Source organism: Manis javanica, chromosome 1 (genome assembly GCF_040802235.1).
Source record: "Manis javanica isolate MJ-LG chromosome 1, MJ_LKY, whole genome shotgun sequence".
In the NCBI taxonomy this organism is placed as follows: Eukaryota; Metazoa; Chordata; class Mammalia; order Pholidota; family Manidae; genus Manis; species Manis javanica.
In genome coordinates this window covers 52,466,158-52,481,237 of record NC_133156.1, presented here as the reverse complement: position 1 = coordinate 52,481,237, position 15,080 = coordinate 52,466,158, and the positions used below count along the sequence as shown (strand labels likewise).

The window sequence follows — 15,080 nt, the reverse complement described above, 5'->3', positions numbered from 1 at the left end:
TGGTTATTAGATTCCCCCCATTTTCAAGTCCCCACCACATACCCCATTACAGTCACTGTCCATCAGCATAGTAAGATGCTACAGAGTCACTACTTGTCTTCTCTGTGCTATACTGCTTTCCCTGTGCCCACCTCTATGTGTGCTAATCGTAATGCCCTTATTCCTCTTCTCCCTACCTACCCACCCATCCTCCCCAGTCCCTTTCCCTTTGGTAACTGTTAGTCCATTCTTGGGTTCTGTGAGTCTGCTGCTGTTTTGTTCCTTCAGTTTTTACTTTGTTCTTATGCTCCACAGATGAGTGAAATCATTTGGTACTTGTCTTTCTCTGCCTGGCTTATTTCACTGAGCATAACACCCTCTAGCTCCATCCATGTTGTTGCAAATGGTACGATTTGTTTTCTTCTTATGGCTGAATAATATTCCATTGTGTATATGTACCACATCTTTATCCATTCATCTACTGATGGACACTTGGGTTGCTTCCATATCTTGGCTGTTGTCAATAGTGTTGCGATAAACATAGAATGCATATATCTTTTTGAAACTGGGATCCTACATTCTTAGGGTAAATTCCTAGAGGAGTGGAATTCCCGGGTTAAATGGTATTTATATTTTTAGTTTTTTGAGGAACCTCCATACTGCTTTCCACAATGGTTGAACTATTTTACATTCCCACCAGCAGTGTAGGAGGGTTCTCCTTTCTCTGGATCCTCACCAGCATTTGTCGTTCCTAGTATTTTCTATGTTGGCCATCCTAACTGGTGTGAGGTGATATGTCATTGTGGTTTTAATTTGCATTTCCTTGATAATTATCATGTAACATCTTTTATGTGCCTGTTGGCCATCTGAATTTCTTCTTTGGAGAAGTGTCTGTTCATATCCTCTGCCTATTTTTTAATAAGGTTATTTGCTTTTTCGGTGTCGAGGCATGTGAGTTCTTTATATAATTTGGTTGTTAACCTGTTGTCAGATATGTCATTTACAAATATATTCTCCCATACTGTAGGGTTCCTTTTTGTTTTATTGATGGTGTCCTTTGCTGTACAGAAGTTCTTCAGCATGATGTAGCCCCATTTGTTCATTTCTGATTTGTTTCCCTTCCCGAGGAGATGTGTTCAGGAAAAAGTTGCTCATTTATATTCAAGAGATTTTTGCTTATGTTTTCTTCTAAGAGTTATAGTTTCATGATTTATATTCAGGTCTTTGATCCATTTTGAGTTTGCTTTTGTGTATGGGGATAGACAATAATCCAGTTTCATTTTCTTGCATGTAGCTCTCCAGTTTTGCCAACACCAGTTGTTGAAGAGACTGTCATTTCCCCATTGTATACCCATGGCTTCTTTATCATATATTAATTGACCATATATGCTTGGGTTTAATATCTGGGCTCTCTTGTCTGTTCCACTGGTCTATGGGTCTGTTCTTGTGCCGGTACCAAATTGTCTTAATTACTGTGGCTCTGTAGTAGAGCTTGAAGTCGGGGAGCGTAATCCCCTCTGCTTTATTTGTCCTTCTCAGGATTGCTTTGACTATTCAGGGTCTTTTGTGGTTCCATATGAATTTTAGAAGTATTTGCTCTAGTTTGTTGAAGAAACTCCAGTAACTCTTAAAGCCAAGGCAATATAGTCCTAGTGTAAGAATATGAAACTTGGAGTCAGTCAGTCTGGGTTTGAATCTTAGCTGTACCATTTAGCTATATGATCTTTCAGAGATTTTTCATTTTTATTCATTTATAGACATTTAGGTATTATGTGCAAGGCACTGTTTTAATTGTGTGAGAAATATTACCTCATTAAGCTTTTGCAACAGTCCTATGAAATAGACATAATTGTCATCTTCCTTATCTTCTGTCCCACCTAGGGTACTGTACTGTACCATTTTAAGTTTGTTTCCTCATTTTAAGATGGAGATTATACTGGAGTTATTGAGAGGATTCAGTGGGACAAAATACAGATAGTACTCTGCACACTGGCCAGCCCACAGTAATTATTGTGTTGACTATTATTAATTTTTCTGAGAAAAGCAGTATTTGTGGCAAACTACCACCTTCTTTTCCTGATGTAACAGTCATAGTGTTAGGGGTCATTCCTTTGAGTTGGCCAAAGAAAGTCTTAAAGGGCCTAATTCTGTCCAGATCTAATTCTGTCTGCAATCAGCAGCACCCTTATCATGTCCTGGGTATTTGGAGCGAAGTGAGATCTACATTAATATCATGGTTTCTTTTCCGGTTCCAAATCTATTTCCAAAGGATTATCAGAGTATCATAGGTCTTTTTCTTTTCTTTAATTTATTTTAAAACAATGTCAAACTTACAGAAAAGTTGCAAAATAGCACAAAGAAGTTCTGTATACCCTTCATCCAGAGTTCCCCAAGTGTTAACAGCTTATCACATCTACTTTATCATATTTTATTTATATGTTCATACATGTATGTAAATACTTGTTTTCTTGAACCATTTAATTAAGTTACAGACAGTAAGCTTCTAAATATGTTAGTGTGTATTTCCTAAGAGCAAGGGCATTCTCTTAGCCACAATACAATTATCTTATACAACACAATACAAAATTATGTGACACAATTCAAAGTCAGGAAATAAATATTGATGTAATGCTAATATTTACGGACTTTGATTTCACCATTATCTTTACTGTTGTTCAGTGAAAATCATCCAGGATCATGCATTGTGTTTAGTTATCATACCTCTATTTTGGCTTTAATCTGGAAGAGTTTTGGAGACTTGGTCTTAAATGACCTTTGCATTTTGAAAAGTACAGGCCTATTTTGCAGTGTTCATTAATTTGAATTTGTCTCGTTTCCTCATGCTTAGATTCCTCATAATCTGGGGAGGAACATCACAAACATAAAATTGTATCTTTCTCAGTGCATGATGTCAGGAGTCAGATAATGTGTGTTTTTCCTATTGTTGGTGATGTTAACTTTGATTACTTGTGGTGCCAACCACGTTTCTTCACTGTAAAGTTTCTGTTTTTCCCTGTGCAAATAGTAACTATCTAGTAGGAAGATAGAGTTTACGTAAATATTTTGTTTCTAAACAGGCACTAGTTTTAGCGTCCATTGATAATTCTTGTCTGAAATAATTGTGCTGGTTCTCAAATGGTGATTGTTTTAATTACATCATTTATTTTATGCTTATTAACTAGCATTTAATGTAAGAAAGCTCTCTTGTCTCCTCCATTTATTACTTACTTTTATTGGTATGGACTCACAGTTTTCTGTTTTCTTCCGTGGGGTATAATCTGTTACTGCGGTTATTTATTTTGATGCTCAAGTTGTACCAGAATGGCCAGTGGGAGCTCTTCCAAGCTGGCCTCTGTGTTCTGTTGACATGCTTTCATTATTCTTTGAGCACTTTTTGTGGTCTGGCATAACAAGATGTGCCAAGCTCATCTTGTATTTTACCTGTCAGAGCTCTGCCCAGGAATTAGCCAGGGGTCCCAGTTCCTTTTGGTAGAGAATGGTAATTAGAAGTCAAGATACAGACTTCAGGTGTTATGTGGTGCTGCTGAAGTGTCATTGCCTGTAGGTCCTCACAGTGAAAGAGCTAGGAAATACATATATTTATCTTAAGATACATGTCTTATATATCCTAGGGGATGAATGAATATATATTCACACCTTTTTATCTTTTTATATATTAAAAACATTGAGTTCATACTGATAACTTTAATTTCACTCTAACTGTATTTTTAATTCTCTAACAGTGAAGAAACTAACTTCCAATTTCTGCAGTATTATTTATTTACTCAATCCAATAATATACATAAAGTAGTTTTGGAATTGGTAATTCATTTTATTTTGAAAAACAAAATACCAACTAGAGTTTAGTATTTGTTTACAGTTTTTTATGTCTTTAGCCTAAGGGTAAAATTACTAACAAATTTACTGTATCCTAAGTTAGGTACACGCCCTTTTAGTGTATTTATGTTATTTGAAATACAGTTAGATTCAGTTGTTTCTGTTTGTATTCCAGTTTTATTTTCCCCCCTTACTGATTTTATTTTTGAGTATGTATGATACTTTTGAGTACTGTAAGTCCGGGGAGAGGAAATCCCTGGGCAAAATACCTCTGAAAACCAAAATCAGTCAAAGGGAGAAATAAAGTTTAAAATTCGTTGATTGCTCACAAACTGCAGTCCTGAGCTGTCTTTCTCCTCTGCTTGGGAAGAAGCCAGCAAGCAAGCAAACCAGCCCCTTCCCTTAACTGCTCTGGTTCAGACATGCCCTCGGTTGCCCAGGTAATTACCGGATATGAAGTTGAACTTCTCTCCACCCCTGAGGATATGCAAATGCACTAAAGCCAGGCGAAATGTTCTGGAAATGTTACAATTTTACCCACAGATACTGACATAGTTCTAAAAGTTAGAACTTGGCAAAAAGGTATACTCAGAGAAGTGTTAGCCTTACCCATTAATACTTCTTAACTATCCTCCCATTACGTCCATTCTGTTCCCACTTAACCCTCTGTAAGTACCCAATACCATTGCTTTTTTATTTATCCTTATGTTTTTTTTTCTTTTTAAATTAATTGATACCTGTCTCTGCTTTTCTTCTTTCTTTTTTTCCCCACTTTCCCTTTTCTTTTTTCATTGTAAGACTTGTTCTGAATAGGAAAAATTTGGTTCTTCAGTAGGAATATTGTACCCTTCAGTGTATTTCTTGGCCTTACAATGCCTCATCAATCTCTGTCTACTCAGGTTATATCTGTGTAAATACATGGTGATTATACATAACTGGTTTTAGGTGTGGCATTTGTTTCAGCCTCTTTATAGTTATACCATCTTGCACAGTGATAACTGAATGCCTCATAGAATTCCTTGTTTGAAGTGAGACTAGTTTCTTTTCACTGTATGTAGTGCCTTTCTACATCAGTGCAGATATTTAAGTGACATTTTCATATATGCTCTTATGTAGTTCAAACATATCTGAACTAAAAACTTGAATTCCCAAACAACAGTGACCTTTTTTTGCTTGATTGTATGGTGAAGCACCACAAGTTAGAATAAACTTTTTAGTTACTGACTGTTAATTGCTGTAGGATCTCTCCCCACTGTTCCTCCTTCTCTTCTCTTCCCTCACCCACTTTAAACAGGCAGAGTTTCCTAGGTCTTACCTTGTTGCCTTCTTGGTTTAGGGGAAAGCTTTCAGTTTTTTCACCGAGTATGATATTCTTCTGGATAAGCTATCCATTATTGAAAAAGGAGTATTGAAGTTTCTATTATAGAACTATTTCTCTCTTCTGTCAGTATTTCCTTCATATATTCTGAGGCTCTGCTTTTAGATCCACATATGTTTATAATAGCTATGTCTTGCGTATGAATTGACCCATTTATTGTAAACTGTCCTTCTTTGAGTCTAGTAAAAAATTTTGTCTTAATGTCTGTTTTGTCTGAGATAAATATAACCATTACAGCTCTCTTTTGGTGACTGCTTATGTGGTATATCTTTTTTGCTTTCAACTTAAATATGTTTTTCAATCTAAAGTGTCTCTTGTGAACAGCATATAGTTGGATCATGGTTTTTGGTCCATTCTGCAAATTTCAACATTTTGATTGGAATGTTTAATATTTCTATTTCATGTAATTACTAGTAAGATAGGATTTATACCTGCCATTTTGCTATTTTTTTTGGCTATATGTCTTATTCCTTTTTTTCTTCCATTCCTCCATTAGTGCCCTCTTTTGTGTCAAATGGGTATTTATTAATGTATAATTTTCATTCTCTTGTTTAATTTACTATATATTTTTGAGTCATTTTCCTAGTGGTTGCTCTAGGAATTATAATTAACATCTTAATTTACAACAGTCTAGTTCTAATTGAAACAAACCTAATTTCAAAAGCATATAAAACCTTTTATAGAGCTCTATCCTCTCCCTTCTCCTTTCTGCTAATTGATGTGCAAAATACATTTTTATATACTGTATGCCCAAATTTATAATTATTGCTTTATGCTGCAATTGTCTTTTAAATCAAGTAGGAGAAAAAAAGAGTTACAAATTAAAAATACACATATGCTTTTACCTTGTATAAATTTGCATTTGTAAATGTAAATTTACCTTTATGAATGTTCTTTGTTTATGTGTATTCAAGTTACTGTCTAGAAGCCTTTTGTTTCAGTCTGAAGGACTCCCTATAGTATTTTTTTTTTTTTTTTTCAGGAGAGCAAGGCAGAGGCTTTTATTTAGAAAAAAGGCGAGAGGACAGAGCTCCCGGCTCAGGCCAGGAGGGGACAAGGGAGCCCATGCTATAGTATTTTTTGTAGAACTGTTCTACTAGCAACAAATCCTCTTAGTTATTTTGGGGTTTTTTGTTTGTTTATTAAAATCAGGGAAATGTTTTACTTCTTAATTTTCAGAGAATGCTTTTTGCTGGATATAGAATTCTTGGTTGACACACTCTTCCTCTCATTCCTTTGGATATGTCCTCTCACTGCCTGCTGGCCTCCATGACTTCTGATGAGAAATCAGCTATTAAACATTTTGCCTAGTATATGAGGAATATCATCTCGTTCTTTCAAGATTCTCTATCTTTGGCTTTCAGCAGTTTAATTATAATATGTCTAGGTGGGGAATCTCTGAGTTTGTTGAGCTTTTGCATGTGTAAACTGAATATGAGGTTTGGACCAATATTTCTTCTAGTATTCTTTCTACCTCTTTCTCTCCCTTCTTCTAGTACTCCCATTATGTGTATATTGGTAATTTTGATGGCACCCCACTGTCAAGATCTCTTGAGGGTTTTTTCATTTTCCTTCATTTTTTTCTTTTCCTCAGACTAGATCATTTCAGTGAACCTACCTCATGTTCACAGACTCTTCTGCCTGTTCAACTCTGCCATTGAGCCTCTCTAGTGAATATTTCATTTGTTATTGTACTTTTCAACCCCATAATTTTATAAACTAATTTCTCCTTATTGAAATTTAATTCTAGTTACTTTAGTTCTTTACCCACTGTTTCCTTTAGTTCTTTGAATATATTTAAAATAGCTGATTTAAAATCTTTGGTAAGTCCATTGCCTAGACTTTCTTAGTGACAGTTCCTATTGTCCACTTCTTTTCCTGTGTGTGGACATAGTTTGTTTCTTTGCATTTCTTATAACTTTTGGTTGAAAACAAGGCACTTAAGATAATATATGGCAAATCTGAAAATCTGATTCCCCTACCTCCCTCAGGTTTTGTTGATATTGTTGCTTTTTGTTTCACTGACTTTCCTGAACTGATTCTGTAAAGTTTATATTCTTTGTTAGGTGTGGCCATTGACATTTCTGCTTAGTTTAGTGTGAATGAATTATTGAACAGGTTTTCTTTTTTTTTTTTTTTAGTAAGGTATCATTGATAGACACTCTTATGAAGGTTTCACCTGAAAAACACTGTGGTTACTGCATTCACCTATATTATCAAGTACCCCCCATAACCCATTGCAGTCACTGTCCATCAGTGTAGTAAGATGCCCCAGAGTCACTACTTGTCTTCTCTGTGCTACACTGTCTTCCCCGTGATCCCCCACACCATGTGTACTAATCATAATACCCTTCAATCCCCTTCTCCCTCCCCACCCACCCTCCCCCAACCCTCCTCTTGGTAACCGCTAGCCCCTTCTTGGAGTCTGTGAGTCTGCTGCTGTTTTGTTCCTTCAGTTTTGCTTCGTTGTTACACTCCACAAATGAGTGAAATAATTTGTTACTTGTCTTTCTCTGCTGGGCTTATGTCACTGAGCATAATACCCTCTAGGTCCATCCATGTTGCTGCAAATGGCAGGATTGGTTTTCTTATGGCTGAGTAGTATTCTATTGTGTATGTGTACCACATCTTTACATTCCCACCACCAGTGTAGGAGGGTTCCCTTTTCTCTGCATCCTCACCAGCATTTGTTGTTCCTAGTCTTTTCTATGTTGGCCATCCTAACTGGTGTGAGATGATATGTCATTGTGGTTTTAATTTGCATTTCCCAGATAATTAGCTATGTGGAGCATCTTTTCATGTGCCTGTTGGCCATCTAAATTTCTTCTTTGGAAAATTGTTCATATCCTCTGCCCATTTTTTGATAGGGTTACTTGCTTTTTGGGTGTTGATGTGTGTGAGTTCTTTTTATATTTTGAACAGGTTTTCTTAAAAGCTTAGAACCAGTAAGTCTCCCTTGCTGAGTGGCTATGTTTTCATATTGAGCCATACCTTCAAAACTCAGACTTATTTTTTACTCCCTGCCTGTACAGAGCCCCAATATTATCAGTCAGAAGTGAAAGCTTAGGACCTTCCCTGGTTTTCCCTGAACATGTGCACATCCCTGGGTATGCTCAGTCATATGCATGTGTATAACCTTTTAGATTCCCAGAAATAGGTCAGAGTTTTTCTGGATATCTCATTCCTCAGCTTTGATTAACTTAGGCGCCTCAGATGTTTCACTGCTTCATGCAGGTGCAATGTTAAACAATGGTTGCTGATTGTTTTTGACAGATGCCCCTAGGAAAGGCTGTTCACCCTCGGAGAGCTCTAAGGTTAAATAAAGACAAGCCTTATGAGTAGTATTTTCTAGAGAACTTCTCATAGGCCAGAAAATGACATTTCTTTGCAAATGGGGCTTTTAAAAAGCTCCAACCCTGTTCTGACCCTTCCTGGTGGCTGTTGGGCTGGTGGCTTCCACTGTTGTTGCTGTCTGTTGATTTTCAAGACTACCCTGGAGCTAGGGAAAGGGGATTAGAACTAGGTCATGGTGAAACACCACAACTCAATAAAGGTTTTTACCAAAATTAAACTGCTTTTCTTGAATAAAAAAGAATAAATGCTCCCTTCATTGCTGTAGGTCTTTGGTTAATTTCCAGAGTACTGAGAAAGTTTATTTTGACATTTATTGCTAGTGTTTGCATTGCATTTATGAAGGAGATTTTTCAGAGATCTTTATTATACTTTTGCTGGTGATATCACTTAAGTATTTTTAAGGAGATTTGAATAATAGTTTTAAATGTCTTTTATATTTTTCCATGTAGTTAACTATTCCTGTTGTTCTCATTGCTTTGTATAGGTTCAGATTTCCATCTGTTATCATTTCATTCGGCCTAAAAGACTTCTGTAGTTCCGGTGGTACATGTGTTCAAGTGATGTCTGCCTTCATATGGCTAATCAGGTCTTTATTTCATCTTTGTATTTATGTTGATGAAGCATATTTCTAAGTTGAAGCTGACAGACTAGAAAAAAGGCATTACTTCCTCCCTTATTATAGGATTCCTCTTTGGTGAGCATGGTGTTTCCAAAGAAACTAATTAAGTGGTAAATTGGATGTGGTCGGGAAGCTGGTGCTAGTTGGTAAGCTTTTTATTATTTGGCCAGTCAGAGGTGTTTCATTGATCATAATGAGGCCTGTGAAAGATGGCTCAGTGCCACTTAGAAAGCCAACTCAACTAATGGTTTATTTTTAGAGTGAAACTCTTTTATTGTCGATATGTAAAAGAAAACACATTTCTTAGCCTAGGCAACACATGGAGTGCTGTAATGGAAAGAGAGCTCTGGACTTTGAATCTAGTCATCTGGGTTCTAGTTCTGCCTCTTTTTGACCTTGAGCAAGTCACTTATTCTCATTAAGTCTTACTTTCCTTACTGTCAAATAGTAAGGTTGGTTTGTACCCCCTAAGGTCTCTTCCATCTCTGAATTCTCAGACAGTAGAGAAGATACGGGTATAGTATTGGCTGTTGGCATGTTGATGATCTTATTTCAGGCATTTTGATCTCCCTATATTTTTATTTTGGCAGTTACTTGCCTTAGGTAAAGGGAATATATATATTGAGTTTATATGTGTGTGTGTATGTATATATAGTACCTTCTAAATTTATATGATAATAAAATAATTTACAAGTATCTTTTTAGGCTGTAATAATCTGTTTTAGAAGGGTTCAGTAGCATCTATTCTGAACTTTTAGAATGACAGAAAAATTACCCTTTCATTTTCATGATCTTAAGATTCTCATCAATGTAATACAGGACCTTGCTGCTTAAAGTCTTCAGAAGTCTTTGAAATAACATTTTGTCCTTTGATGGTGATCCCTATTCAGTTTTTTCCCTTGGGCTGTTTTGTTAGGGAAACTGATGCTTTGAGCTTTCAACCTGTAGAAGCTATTATTTGAGTCATATCTTGATATTTACCTTACCTATGCATTATGGCCTCTCCTTTCTTCATTTGAAGAGTCCTGATATTAAATCAGAGTTTTCAAAGAGTAATCAAAAGCAGAAAAACAACTATAAATATACTTTATTTTAGAGATTGTTTTTTATCAGTAAAATGTCAAAATGAGTTTTTTGTAAAATGCATGCAGTTGTGGAGTAATAATATTTAAAATTACTGCTATTCATACCTGACAAGCAAACCTTTCTTGGGTTTCCTGCATGTTAGAGCTATTTATCACAGAATGGAAACAAGTATTGAAAGGTTACAAGGAAAGATAAGGAGTGGGTGAGTATGATTAAGAGGCTTCTGAAAAGGTGAGTTTTTAGCAAAGTTTTGAAAGTTAATGTGGCTTGATAGAAAAAAGGTATTTTCTGAAATAAATTGCTTTTTTTAAAAATTAGATTTCTTTATTAATTTTTTGTTTCTTATATGTTAAGCCATGGAATAAAACTTACAGTTGGTTGCTGGCAATTTAAAGAAGTTTAGAAACAGATATTTGGGGACTAAGAGCTGTTTCCTTTCTTTAAATTCATTGTTAGAGCATAGTACTTAGTCCCAAATATAAATGATGCTGAGCATCTATCTCTCAGAATCAGGAATCAGATGATATGGGAAACAGATAAATCTGAAAGGTTCAGAGCATAAAATATAATCTGATTGAGTATATATATTTTACCTCTATTTTGTTATGGTTGAAAATGGTTGAGTTAATGCAAACATAACTACTTAATTGCTAAATTGGTAGGCAGATTTCTGTGTCCAAGTATTTTCGGAGATACAGGTTTATGATATAAGCTAAAATCAAAGCATTTGGTGAGCAAATTCCCAGAAAATGTACTCTGATAAATGCACAGGAAGCCCATGACAATCATAGAACAGGTTTTGTTTTAAAGAATTACTTTATGCTAAATTCCCAGAGTGTCAGGTTGTATTTAGAAATTATGAAAAGAAAAAAGGAAAGCCTGTGTTTTTGTTTTTTTTCAGAAATGTTTCAAGACTTGATGGTGGTCCTTCCAAATTTATTTTTACTTAACTTACTTATAGTTTTATTGTATACTAATCACTATTGTAAATGCTTTACAAATACTAAATTCTCATAAAAAACTAAATATTTTCAAGTTTTACTGAGAGCATAGCTTAAATGCTTTTGCTAAATGTCCATTTTTTCCCAGTTCATTTAATAAAGGTAAAGTAGACTGCATTTAGTTGAAAATGAAACTTTTAACCTCATATTTCATAGTGAAAATTCTGCATTGTTCAGTGGTTTCACTAAAATAATATTTTATGTTGCAGAGACTTTTAAGTATTTTAATAACAGACATTGGATAAGGTCATTAGTATAGATGTGTTTCTCACATTAATATCCTGTTACATGTTTGTGATAGAGTAAAAAAATAAGAGATAGACAGATAAAAGTAGGCTTACTTCACAAGTCAAAAGCATTTACTTTGTCTTACTTTTGCACAAAGTAATTACTTTGAAACTTTTGACAGCATATAGATTTGAAAATGAATTTGAAGTGATGATTATTCTTAAGCAGCACAATGTATCTATCCTTTTTATGGGACTTGTTTGTAGGCTTTCTACAGATGGAGGAGGTGAAATAATGCTAATTCATATTTGTAAGGAAGGTGCCTCTGCTTTTTCCAAAGTATTTTCTTCTTTTATTATGAGATTGTTTTTCTTTTGGGGTCTTCTGTTTGAGGGCCTTTTTCAGTTTTTTTGGTTTTAAGTACTGGAATTGTGGAGGTTTTGTTGCTGTGTTTCCCTTGTGATTCTTTCACAGTGAAAGAATTGTACCAAGTTATCTTTCTAAAACATTAACACACAAGAGTCTGGGCAGTTCTCTGAAACTACTCAGGAAGACCCCAGACTTTATTCAAATAGATTGCTTATTTGAATAATGAGTAGGTAACTATTTGAATAATACTTAGTTGAATATTTAACAGGTATCTGTTCAAATAGGTATTTACCTACCTATCATGTCCTGCCTTCCACTCCCTGCTTAGTAAACTAATACTGAATGTTGTCCCCAAATTATTTCTAATTCAGCTAAAGGTTAATGTAGCAGAAAATAAAATTTACTTTGTTGGTGGAATTAGGGGGTGGATTGTGATTATCTGACATATTGTGAACACCTTTTGGAGAATAATACTCTGTATGTATTTACTTGTATTATTTGAAAGACTCAGGGAAAGGTTATTAGTATAGATGTGTTTCTCACATTAAATTAAACCTAATATGCACATCGATAGTGTTGTGTTAGCCTTAGTGGACACTTAGTAAATATTTGTTAATTAAATAAGGAGACTTAGGTTCTACTCCTAAATAGACAATTTTCCCACTTTTATGTCTATACCCTTTTAGAATTCATCTGGTTTGCATTTCACTAGGATGAGCAAGGAGGAGGCCCAAAAGTACAGTGAGTCAAAATACTTAATGTTTTAGGGAAAAAAAATAGCTGGCAGTGGCATTGTGTGCCACTCTGAAGATGAAAGGATAAGACCTGACATGTGCTTCTTTGATATAAAGTGTCCAGATTGGGTAAAGAGAGTGTGGTTTAATCTAAGTGTCAAACCAGATAACGCCTTCTAGCATTAGTTGGTCCTGCCATCTGGGACATATTCTGATACAGGGTATAGAAATTGTCCTGGGGCTGGAGTAATTGTTTTGTTTCTGCTATGAATAGCCCAAATTTCATTTGCTTCTGGGCCAGTGAGGGAGTAGTTAATTTCATGACTTCTTTAGAACCATTTTGAGAAAAAATTCTTTTAAATTAGTATTCTTCCTGCAATTAAATATAGAATGTTGAATTTTGACACACACCCTCTCCTTCCCACCTGTTCTGTCATTTTATTTCCCACCCACTCTTACCCAACACTCCATCAAGCTTCAGTTTTCTTTTTACCTATTTTTCCATCTATCAAACTATTTCTTACCTATGTAACTGTGTAAGGTGAGAATGGCTCCAAATGTCAGTATGAGATCAATGATCAGAGGCCAGGCTCTGGGTGCAAAGTAGCTGCATTGGACCTGTTCTAGCACTACTACTGTGTAATATTCTCTATGGAGCTATGTTGCCTCTTGGGGCAAAAAAGGAGTGGTCTCTTGCCCTCTTTTTTCTTCTCTTCTTGGATTAAAACTGCAGTAGGGTGTTGTAGTTCTGCTTGTAGCTGGGAGCATCTCCCTTGGCCCAGTATCAAAGATCAACTGTTCCTGTCCTATTTCCTCCAAGGACTGAAGCACAGATTCTGCCCCTCTTCTGCATCCTTGTCTAAATTAGCTGCTGTATGAATTTCAGAGAAAGGCATTTACAGTTCCTTAACTGAAGTCCAGAGGGGATGCTAGAGGATGCATCCTGTAGTCAGCTTTCCTCGTGGAACTGGTGGTTTGGCTATTCTTTCTCTGGACACCATAAAGCTGTCTTTTTCCTATGTGGGATGTTCAAGGGTTCTGAGAGTCAAACTATTGTTGCCATTTCATTTTTCCTAGTATGTCACCTCTTTGTTATAGCATCCCTTTGCTCGTTTTGGATCCTGCCATTATTGTCTGATGAAACACTCATTATGATTTTTTTTAGGTAATTTTAAGAACGCTTTATGGAAGGTCTACTGTATGGAAAAGAGCTACTAACCTGTCACTGGAAGTTTTGGATAAAGCCACCTAATGTCTCTGTTTTTGTAGTTCTAAAATTGGTTAGGGGAATTTCAGAATGTGAGAATTAGCTAGTAGGCAAACTCCTAGCTATAATTTTGATGAAAGAAGAATGACCAGATAATTTTAACACATGTTCTGTAAATTCTGGTTTTGATGTTAGCCTTTTTTCTTCTCAGTTGCTTTAGGTCGTAACCAGCCGTTGAAAAAGGAGAAACCCAAATGGAAAAGCGATTATCCCATGACAGATGGACAACTGCGCAGCAAGAGGGATGAATTTTGGGATACCGCACCAGCTTTTGAAGGCCGTAAAGAGATTTGGGATGCCTTGAAGGCTGCAGCACATGCTTTTGAGAGCAACGATCATGAACTGGCACAAGCGATCATTGATGGTGCAAACATAACATTACCACATGGTAGGTTTGGTGGTCCTCAGGGACAAAGCGGGTACACAGCTCCATTCAGATAGCAAGAAGCCAGATCCAAAAAGTTTATTCATTTTTCTTGCTATGAACTAATCCTTTTTTTTTTTTTTAATGTAGTGAAGAGGTAGTTCTTTGTATGTCTTTCAAGCTGGAGATAGATTTAGTTTGTGTAATATATATAAGAGTGTGTATTTATATCTATATCTATAGCTATCTCTCTCTCTCTCTCTCTCTCTCTCTCTATGTATATATATATTTAAATATATATATATTTAAATATTTTTATATTTAAATATTTTTATATATTTAAATATATTTAAATATTATTATATTTATTAATATTTTTATTATATTTAAATTTATTTAAATATTTATTTAAATTTTTATTTAATTTTTATTTAAAATTTTATTTAAATATAATAATAAATTATTATATTTAAATTTATTATATTTAAATATATTTAAATATTAAAAATCTCTCTCTATATATATTTAAATATATATATATTTAAATATTTTAAAACTCAAAACAGACAACACTTGTTGCACGTCCAAGTCTCTTAGAGCTCCTTCACTGGCTTCCTACCAGCACTAGAGAGGTAGTCTTAAACTTAGATCACAGAAGTTACAGAGACTCAGTGGATGCTCCTTTAACTTTCCTTTAAAAAAGTCATTAACCTTTCTCATCAAGCCTAATGAGCTAACCTGAACTTAGAAGTTGGTCTCACGTACTCTTCAGGACAGTTTTCTATGATTGTAGACCTGGGTATTATTAAAAACCTCTCTCCTTTGCTTAGGAATGTGACTATGGACCTATAAGCTTTGAATGTT

The 15,080-nt window shown here is 35.2% G+C and overlaps 1 protein-coding gene across 3 annotated transcripts in view; it reads left to right on the top strand.

Moving 5' to 3' along the window:
- The window catches only part of UBTD2 (ubiquitin domain containing 2), a 57,880-nt gene that overhangs the window by 22,378 nt on the left and 20,422 nt on the right, over positions 1-15,080 (top strand). For 2 of the 3 annotated variants that reach the window (XM_036995106.2, XM_036995108.2), the window contains exon 2: positions 14,004-14,240. In XM_036995106.2, coding sequence (XP_036851001.1) covers positions 14,004-14,240 — 237 coding nt within the window. Of the gene's footprint in view, positions 1-9,032; positions 9,135-14,003; positions 14,241-15,080 lie in introns of all 3 variants that reach the window. The other variant, XM_036995107.2, reaches the window with a different exon arrangement.